Here is a 10,849-nt window from a genome sequence, read left to right as displayed (position 1 = left end):
AGTTATTGCGCATTCAGAGATTTTGATGGCCAGGATAAAATATTTCCTCAAAAATGTATGGTTAGAGATTTTGCAAACTTGGCACAAAAAAACCCAACTCTTCCCAGTCCTCTCATTATTAAGAAAGTAATTAAATTAAAATCAATTAGATTACAAAGACAAAAATGCCAAAAACTGTCATCCTGTGAAGAGCTCAATTGAAGTCCATGATTGGAAGGTGTTTCCATTATCCTTGGTATTTGTAATCTAGAAGCCTTAAACTTTGGAATATTCCATTCGATGTATGTCATATTAGAAGTCCCATTTAGAAACCAAGGAAGTTGAAATGGTTCAAATATAGATATATAGCAAGCATGAAGGTGTTCAATATGTTTATCCAGTGATTTTAAAATATTCCTTTTCTTTATTTTTTTTATTTTTTTAAAAAGATTTTATTTATTTATTTGACAGAGAGACAACAGTGAGAGAGGAAACACAAGCAGGGGGAGTGGGAGAGGGAGAAACAGGCTTCCCACAGAGCAGGGAGCCCAATGTGGGGCTCGATCCCAGAACCCTGGGATCATGACCTGAGCCGAAGGCAGACGCTTAACGACTGAGCCACCCAGGCACCCCAAAATATTCCTTTTCTTTAGACAAGATTCCTAATCTCTTAAATATTCACTGAACTGATTTCAATGGAGCGAAATAATAAAATCATTTTGCAACAATGATTTCATAAAGGTGAAAGAAAATATGATATATTATGAAGTACAAGTGACTCCAGCATCTTCAGCGTGTGAACAGCCTCTCACACCCCATTGTCTAATTTTACAGTTTTCGATAGATGATTCTCTCCCAAAACAAAATACTTCATTCAGCCAAATTGGACCAGTACCTGCAAAAATCAGATACAAATGCGTTAGTAAGTCTGACTTTAGGGTTTATATTTGAGTGGGATAAAACCATTAATTTAATTTAACAACAAAGTATCGATCATTATATACAGGTTCTGTGCTTTCTGTTAGGATTCAAAAATTAATCTCCTGCCCCAGAAAACTTTATATTCTGTCAATGTGTAAACTACTAAAGTACAAAGTGATAAGAGCTATAACAAAGATACATACTCAGTGCAATCATAGATAAAAGACTGATCGGTTTTAACAGACTGGTTTTGTTTTTAGAAATAAAGGAAATAAGCTTTACTGATCATAAATATATGCCATGACCTGATGGTCTGAAGGCATCTGCACCAGGCATTCTCTGCAACGTTACGATATACTGGAGTTCTTTCCTTAGCTTCCGGGGTTTTGCCATTTACATGTGCCTGGTTTACTAGATATGTTATCTATTTTTAATTAAACTAAGACTAATACAATCAGCAAAGGACTTACAAACTATCCTGAAAGAAGACCATGGATTATTAATTGCAAGCACAGGCAGACAACAACAAAATGGCAGAGCTAATACTCTCTTATCTTGAACTCTTCCTCAGACGCATTAGAAGGGAAAATGGCTGTCAGCAGTAGGCTACCTGGGAGATATTTAGCCAATTAAATACACAAACTTAACTGCCACTCTCAAGATAAGGACATTATTTTATCAATGAATACGAAAACAAGTGCTTTCTGAAAGGCATCCATGCATGCCAAAAAGAGTTCATTTTAAAAATAATGTTTGGAGGGGTGCCTGGGTGGCACAGTCGTTAAGCGTCTGCCTTCAGCTCAGGTCATGATCCCGGGGTCCTGGGATCAAGCCCCGCTTCTCCCTCTCCCAGTCCCCCCCTGCTTGTGTTCCCTCTCTCGCTGTCTGTCTGTCAAATAAATAAATAAAATCTTTAAAAAAAATAATATTTGGAAATATTTTTCTGATATTCTCTGAAGATTTTCTGCATGTATCATATATAAAAGTTCCCCTTTATTTTACACTTAAGACAGAAATGGAACCTTTGAAAAACTTCTAAATGAAAGATTGCATTGGGTTTTGTTTAATATATATCATGCAAACCTCCTGATGAGTTTTCAAGAACATTTCATGCCATCAAGAAACAGATGATTTAGCAGCTAAACTTCAAGAAACCCCTTAGCAAGACTGGTGGATGGTAAATAAATATCTTAATCCCGTCAGCATAATAATACATTTCTTCAATTTGGATCAATATGATGTTGAAAGGTTCTCTTTTGGTCACAGAGCTATAGAAAACCTATTTAGAAATAACTTCAGCTCACAAACAGACCCTGTGTAGCTATGAAACAGTGTTAGATGAAGACTTTTTTTTCCAAAGAGGCATCTATAATGGCATATATATAATGACATTACTCTTGCTGATTTTTCAAATATTCTGTGAGTTCAATAAGCAAGAGTTTATGTACATGGCTGACAATGTGCATAATTATATAGTAGTATGTGCATATATGGAAAAATTACAAATACTGGGAATTTTATAACCACTATGTGGATAACATTTGGCCTAACCTTAAAAAATGGACAGAGGTTTTCCATGTATAAAAAAGAAGTTATTCCATATAGTGGGGGCAGCATGAAAAGGCTTGATGTATTATAACAGTCAATGGTATCCTGGCATCTAAAACGCAAAGTACATTAATGAGTGGAGAAGGACTCATTGGGAAGGCTGGATATAAAGTCAGGGCCATGTTTTACAATATTCAGAATTTTATATTATGTCACCAAAAGAAATGATGTCATCAGAGCTATATTTTAGAAAATATAGGTCTGACAGAAATGTGGAAGTTGGATTAAAGAAAAAAAATTTGTAAACCGGAAGGACAGTTAATAGGATGTCTGTGGAGAGATTTTCTTTGAAGACTCATGTTTTGATTTACTCTTAGATAGGAAATTTGTATTTCCACCTCTAAAATAGTGTATTCACTTAATCTTTAATGATTTGTTCCTTTACTAGAAATATCCAAACATGGGACAAAATTATATTTAGGTTTATGTGACCAAGGTAATTAGGAACTTTGTATTGTTCATTTCATATAATAGTAATTAAATCATTCGTGTCCAAACAATGTTTCTATTAGAAAAGAAAGGTTTTCCCAGGCTGATCAATTATAAAAGTAGTAACCCGGACAGCTCAAGTATTTTTTTTTTTTTTTGAAATGTTTATAACAGTATTGAGCCCTTTTTGGCTTGAAATGTTAAGGCAAATAAAAAGGAAAAGATTAGGGGAATATAATCTCAAAATCAGAAACCTTACAGGAATGCTGTTTTTGTTCCCAAGTTGCTTTTACTTGGTATAACCTAGTCTCTTTTGTGTCTTTGTGTTTGTATGAGTGAGTGTATTTGTGCATGTCTGTTTCTTTTTTTTTTAAGATTTTATTTATTTATTCATGAGAGACAGAGAGAGAGAGAGGCAGAGGGAGAAGCAGGCTTCCCAAGGAGCAGGGAGCCCGATGCGGGACTCGATCCCAGGACCCTGGGATCATGACCCGAGCCGAAGGCAGATGCTTAACCATCTGAGCCACCCAGGCACCCATCTGTTTCTTTTTTAAATAAAGTTTATATAAACTTTTTGGGAGCTCCACAAGGTGACTCAAAAATATAGGCAAATAATCAATTGCACAAATGGTGAAGCTCCTCCCACGTGAATGTAGTAGAGAGCCCAAACAGTGGGACATTTATAAATTGTACTTCTTAGATGTGTAGACAAACAAACATAAATAAAACTTTTGGTTAAAGCAGGACTTGGTCATAATGGGAGCACAAGAACAGTCTGGCTGTCTGGCCTCTGTACCAGGACACTGTGATGCTTTCACTCCTCATTTTGTAGATCAAGTCACTGGATTTAGACCTCAGCAGTGCAGAAGTTTTACAACCCGGGAGAAGGGAATTAAGAATGAGAATCTTCCCAGTGACTGGAGCACCAGCAGGGGCATCCCCACAGGGGCAGAAGAAGATAGATATTATTTCGTCAATTAACGTGCTGACATGTGAACACAAATTTTTAGAAACAGCAGTAAAGAAATTCATGAATGTGAGAATACCAAAGCTGTAGTAATAATAATGAGCATTTAAGCCCACTCTGAAGAATTTATGACACGGCTGAAAACATTCAAAGTACTTTTGATCTGGTACCTCATTGAATCCTCAAATGACCCTCAAAAGTTAAGTGCTTTCAAAGTGCCATTTTACCGTTGAGGAAAGGGAAAATCGGGGAGAATAAGTAACTTGGCCCAAGGCTATGTAGCTAATACAGGATGGAACCAGTATCCCCACCCGGTGTCTGCTTAGAGCCAGGGCTTTTCATCAATGATTCATGCAATCCCCTGCGTTCTCAGATTCAGTCATTCAACAAATCTGTTTTTGAGTGCCTACATAAGTGATCAAAATCAAAATCCATTCATTCTTGAACTGACTTCCTGGTGAAGCCTTCTGTTTTAGGTAGAGGCAGCAACTGAGGTCACGTAGGTCATTAGCAGCAGAGTTGCTACTTGCATCTAGAACCTCCAGCCCCTATTGCAGTGCCTTTCCACCAAGAACACACGGATAGGATCAATTCGCTGTGCAATTCACTAGGTCTGGTCTTTAGTGGTGTGGAGAAGATTCACAGGGAACACCCTAGGCCTTTCACATATGGTCTTTAAAATTTACGTCTTCTAATAACCCTGGGAAATAATGGCAATTATCTCCATGTAACAGGTAAATAAACTGAGACTCAGAAAAAAATGTATGCTTTTCTCAAAATAACAGAGAATACAACCAAGGAACAGAACATGATGACATTTAAAACTTGGTGCTATTCACTGACAACACAGAAGCCCAAGTAGAATTATAAAAATAATTTTCCAAGATTTGTTTTTATTTTTACATTAATACCTTCAGGACTATTGAGCCTAAGGGAAAATTTATTTAATATGCATTTTCCATCTCATTCCAAATTGTTTTCTGTGTTAAAAATTAATTCAAAGGTAGCATAGAATTCATAAAATTTTACTTTCATGTAAACCCCAAAGATTAAAAAACAAATTTGTTTTTATTTCTTTACATAATAACTATTACTCAAGGATGTTTGGCATTGCTGCTTTCCTTCTTATTTGCCTCTGAACTATCTTTCCAGCTCATGGGAAACTATGCAAAATTGAGGTGTACAGTTTAGATGTTTTTTAATTTTCTAATCCTATTTATTTATCATCCATCTATCTACCTACCTAACCATGTATGCATCTACAATTCTCTTTACAATTTGGGGGCCGGGGGGAGGGCAAATTGATGATTTTGTGTTTCCAAAAGCACACAGCTATCAATGTGTTGTCCATGACTCCTGGAATTTCATGAGCTTGGTTTGTGATGCCTGAGAATATGATTGACCAATGATATCATATCCTCTTAATCTATTTAAAAAAAATAACAGATACTGATATCTATTTCAAGGATTTGAGATTTTTTAATCTGATCCTCAATAACTCACTACTTTTCTGAAAAAAAAAAGTGATCATATTCATGAGCCAGAAAGATGGTACAGTGATGAGATTTGAGATTAGCTGCTGAATAGATAGGTGAAGAAGCAAAAACCACTGTTGGTTAAAAGTCTGAATGAATTTTAATTAAATCTAGTCATGGCTGGGTGATTTGAATCTGTATTTGAAGATTTCTAATTGGGAAGCGCTTTGTCAACCGCTTCCTCTTTGAGAGGAAAAAAAAACCATCTTTTTTGTGAGTTTTTTAAAATCAAAGGTAGAATAGGAATCAGAATTGAGGATGGGTAAACTTAGACTATATTTCTAAATTCTAGTGTAGCAGTTTGGAGAAGACACTTATTTTCCCTGTTTTAGCATATAGGCAGAAGGAGGAGGTGGGTCTAAGGTTTCATTTACCTTTAAAATTCTATAATTCTAAGACTTTAAAGAAGCAAGCCCTTTACAAATGAAATTCTTAAGGAAGGGCATTCTGTTGAGTGGAGACCTAGGTTAAGGAGGGAATCTTGACCCCTCCCCTACAACCACCATAACAGTTCTATAAGTTTGGGCAGGTTTTGTGACAGCTCTGCCTAGTTTACTTCCAGAAATTTCTCTATGCACATTGGAGCTCTCATGTCTTTTCTCACAGGCACTGTGAGCACCAAATGAGATTATACAGTATGCGCTTGGTTAACAATACTATTCCATACTTAGTATTGTCTTTGTTACCATAAGTAACAAAACAGATATGTTAAGAACTCTGTGGACTCCAAATCAGGTTCCTTAACACCCGCTGTCTAAACATCTACATTTTAAAACTTCCAGTGTACAGGGAGCAGTCTGTAAGAATTTGAGTTCTGACCCATTGATATATTTTATATCTGAGATTGTTTTTACTCCCTTTCGCTGAAGGATAAGTTCAGAGGTACAGTTATATTTTTGATCTCCTTCAGTTTATTCTTGTATTTTTAAAAATTTCCATTTAGAAAATTGATTATGAAATATGAAAGGGGTATTAAATAAAAAAATATATTTAGGCTTAGAATTTTCTTTTGTTTCTGCTTTTAAGTTTGGAGTTGTAGCACAAAATCCTGTAAACTTAGAAGATGGGCTAGTTGCTCCGGGTCCAACTGCAACTTCCTGACTAGCACACAGGCTCAGACACACCTGGGACAAATGCCTGGAGGACCACTATAGTCTGATAAAGCTCATTCAAGTTTGCTACCAGGAGGCCACTGGGACAGAGACTAGAATGCCTGCATAGCGAGAAAAGTGACTCACTCCCCCTGCCCATCCCCATCCCCCCATGCCGTGACAAGGACCAGAAACCTCTCCATGCTTCCTTAAATTTAACCTTTTTTGTCTACTCAGGAAAAAGAAAGAACATTCCACTGTATGCAAAAGGTGCATCCAAATGAAAGAACCTATTTAAAGGAGTGTGCTGTAAGTTTTTTTCCTATAAATTATTTTCCTTGCAGCTGCAAAGTAATTGTTCTTAAAGCTAACAAGGATTATCTCTGGTAAGTCAGGCTTGCTATTTTAAAACCAGAAGAAAAAGAAAAAAAGAAAGTGGGGAGAAGGGAGAAAACTATGTCCAGAAAATTGTGTTTTTTCTTTAAGGAGGGAATAACACAAAGGGTATAAATTTAAACTTTTTTCTTCTTGTTTTAGTTCCAGTAATAATGTATAATATAGTGTTGATCTGATTCTTACTTTCCCAAGAGAACAACAAATAATTAAAACCTGAATGTATCTCTCTCGTCCATTCCCTTACCCCTCCACTCATATTTCTAAGTTTCCTTTTTGGTCTCCATCCTGCGTTCAGAATTATCTTTTCTTTTCCTCCTGAGTGAAACTATAAATTAAGGTGGAGGAGTGAATAAACAAGGAGAAGTTGAAACAGCTTCACATAAAAAAAGGTTTGCCGTGTCTAATCCCATATCAGCTTACAATAGAAGCCTGTTTCTGAAAATACAACATACAATGAAGCAGATCATGAAATTTATTTCTCAGGTTCTTTTTCTTCCGAACAAATAACCTCAGTTCTATTATGTCTCCCAGCTCAGCTTGCTTTATTATTTTAAAATTCTCATCATCATTCTTCAATTGTTTGGTGTGGAACTCTACATAGAGTTGATACAAGAGCAGATTTGTCTCGAGTAGAGTGGGGCACTGTTGGATTCCCCATATGGGACACTTTCAGTCACACTTCTACAGAGTAGAAAATGCATGTGTTGTGATGAGCACTGGGTGTTATACACAACTAATGAATCGTTGAACACTACAACAAAAACTTACGATGTACTATATGCTGGCTAACTGAACATAATAAAAAGAATTTAAAAAAATTCTAAATATTGTTAAAATACTAAAAAAAAAAAAATCACATTCAATTCCATGATCCATGGAACATCACTGATGTCACAAACAATCTAATACTAATCTGACTGTTTCACCTTTCAAAGAGGATGGCAAATACCCTTGGAATTATGCAGCTGGATCTGTTGCTAGCACTGATCTCTTCCACTGTATGGAGCAATGGTAGGAGTCAGGCTTTTTGTTGGGCGCTTTCTATATGCCAACTCATTTAAGATTCAGAGTAAATCTTATGGGTTGCTGTTATTATTCCTATTTTATTGGGAAAAAATCTATTTCCTTAGTTACAAAATTCTTAGTCTTTCCAATTCACTCTAGTAGGCACTTAAAAATGTGAAAGGAAAAACCAATTCAGGCACACCTGGTGGTTTCATTATAATAAAACTCTAATATAATGTATAGAATCACCAAGTGCTTCGAATACACAGCCTCACTAAAAATGGCCCCTCATCTTAGAGAAGTAGTCAGTTATCTAAAGAAAACTTGAGAGAACCTGAAAAAGATGGTGGAGGAGTAGGGGATCCTATTCCAATGAGCTGGATATCTACCGCGGAATTGAGCTGGATATCTACCAGACCACTCTGAACACCCATGAAACCAGCCTGAGATTTAAGAAGGAAGATCTGGATCTCTACAAACAGAATATCGCAGGTGGTTGGTTTCGAGGTATGAAGCAAGGAGCTGTGATTCTGCAGGCAGATATCGGAGGATAAACAGAAGGGGGAGGGAGCCAGCCATGGGGATCTTACACCACCAGTGAGTGAAACCCTCCCATGCTGGGGAAAGGGCACAGACTCCCAGAGCAGTAGTGACGGGAAACGACTTTAGGGCAGCCCCACGGACGGAAACCCAGAGTGGCGGGGCCACCTGTGTGAACTGTGGGTGGCTGGCAGTTTTAGAAGCACAGAAGGCAGAGATGTCCTGACCTGGAGGTGAGAACTGGAAGCGCAGCTGAGGGCCGCACAAGTTAGGACAACACAGTTTATAGCAGCACAGACAGAAACGGAAATAGTGTGCCCTGGAGAGCTCACTGAAGAACAGACTGCGATCTCTCTGCGCTGAGGCAGAGGGCTGGAAATGATCTCTTCTGCTCTGACTCTCGGAAGAGATGCAGAAAGCTTGCCAGAGGAAAAAAGCCCCCCAAAAACCGGTTTCCATCAAGCCCATTCCCTGCCACAGAGGGCAGAGCAACTCTGCCCAAACAGGGTTGCCTGAGTAACAGCATGGCAGACCCCTCCCCCAGAAGACAGGCTGGGAAAACAGGCCAGCAAACCTAAGGTCTCTATAAAACAGTTGCATCTTGCTTGGGTTGTGGTCAATAATTTGGGCTTTATACATTCCCTCAGCCACCCCTCAACAGAATGGCTAGGAGGAGGAACCCCCAAAATAGGAAGGACTCAGAAACTATGACTTATGCCACAGATTTACAAATGGATTTAGATATAACCAAGATGTCGCAGATGGAATTCAGGGTAGCAATTGTGAAGACAATAGCTAGAATGGAGAAATTAATTAATGGGCAGAAATGAAAGCTGAATTGGCAGAACTTTAAAATGCTATCAGTGAGATCCAATCTAATCTAAATTATCTAACAGCTAGTGTAAACAAGGCAGAAGAACAAATTAGTAATCTAGAAGACCAATTAATAGACAATAAGGGAAAAGAGGAGGCCAGGGAAAAACAACTCAGAATCCATGAAAATAGAATCAGAGAAATAAGTGACACCATGAAATGTTCCAATGTCAGAATTATTGGAATCCCTGAGGGGGTGGAGAGAGCGAGAGGACTAGAAGATATATTTGAGCAAATTGTAGCTGAGAACTTCCCTAATCTGGGGAATGAAACAAACATTCGTGTCCTAGAAGCAGAGAGGACCCCTCCCAAGATCAAGGAAAATAGGCCAAAGCCCCGGCATGTAATGGTAAAACTCACAAATCTTAGAACCAAGGAAACCATCTTAAGGGCAGTTAGGGGGAAGAGATTCCTTACGTACAGAGGGAGGAACATCAGAATAACATCAGGCCTATCCATAGAGACCTGCCAAGGCAGAAAGGCCTGGCAAGACATATTCAGGGTACTAAACGAGAAGAACATGCAGCCAAGAATACTTTACCTGGCAAGGCTGTCATTTAGAATGGATGGAGAGATGCAGAGCTTCCAAGACTGGCAGAAATTGAAAAAAAATATGTGACCACTAAGCTGGCCTGCAAGAAATATTAACGGGGGTTCTATAAAAGGAGAAAGACCCCAAGAATGATACAGAAAAGAAATTTACAGGGACAATCTATAAAAACAAGGTCTTCACAGGCAACATGATGACAATGAATTCATATCTTTCAATAATCACTCTCAATGTGAATGGCCTGAATGCTCCCATGAAACGGCACAGGGTTGCAGATTGGATAAAAAGACAGGACCCATCCATATGCTGTCTACAAGAGACTGATTTTGAACCTAAAGATACATCCAGACTGAAAGTGAAGGGTTGGAGATCCATCTTCCATGCTAATAAACCTCAAAAGAAAGCTGGGTAGCAATTCTTATATCAGACAAATTAAGATTTTAAACTAAAGACTGTAGTTAGAGACACAGAAGGACACTAGATCATTCTTAAAGGGTCTATCCAACAAGAAGATCTAACAATTGTAAGTATCTATGCCCCAAACATGGGACCAGCCATCTACATAAGCCAACTGTTAACCAAAATAAAGAGTCATATTGATAACAATACGTTAATTGTAGGAGACCTCAATATGCCACTCTCAGCAATAGACAGATCATCTAAGCAGAAAATCAACAAAGAAACAGCTTTGAATGACACACTGGACCAGATGGACCTCATAGATATATACAGAACATTCCACCCTAAAACAATAGAATACTCATTCTTCTTGAGCGCAAATGGACCTCTCTCCAGAATAGACCACATACTGGGCCACAGATCAGGTCTCAACTGATACCAAAAGATTGAGATTATTCCCTGAATATTCTCAGACCATAATGCTTTAAAACTGGAACTCAATCACAAGAAAAAACTTGGAAGAAATTCAAACACTTGGAAGCTAAAGATCACTCTG

At 37.9% G+C, this 10,849-nt stretch overlaps 1 protein-coding gene across 2 annotated transcripts in view; it reads right to left on the bottom strand.

Annotated features, from left to right (window-relative positions):
- Positions 1 to 307: 307 nt before the first annotated feature.
- The window catches only part of MSR1 (macrophage scavenger receptor 1), a 91,027-nt gene continuing 80,485 nt past the window's right edge, over positions 308 to 10,849 (bottom strand). Inside the window, exon 10 of one of the 2 annotated variants that reach the window (XM_073902372.1) lies at positions 308 to 874. In XM_073902372.1, the coding sequence (XP_073758473.1) occupies positions 741 to 874 (134 nt within the window). In that variant the 3' untranslated portion in view covers positions 308 to 740. The remainder of the gene's footprint in view (positions 875 to 10,849) is intronic. The other variant, XM_025886315.2, reaches the window with a different exon arrangement.

Source organism: Callorhinus ursinus, unplaced genomic scaffold (assembly GCF_003265705.2).
Source record: "Callorhinus ursinus isolate GAN/ISIS: 27379988/994484 unplaced genomic scaffold, GSC_fseal_2.0 scaffold17, whole genome shotgun sequence".
Classification (NCBI taxonomy): Eukaryota; Metazoa; Chordata; class Mammalia; order Carnivora; family Otariidae; genus Callorhinus; species Callorhinus ursinus.
The sequence above is the reverse complement of the archived record's forward strand: the minus strand, read 5'-3'. Positions and strand labels throughout refer to the sequence as shown.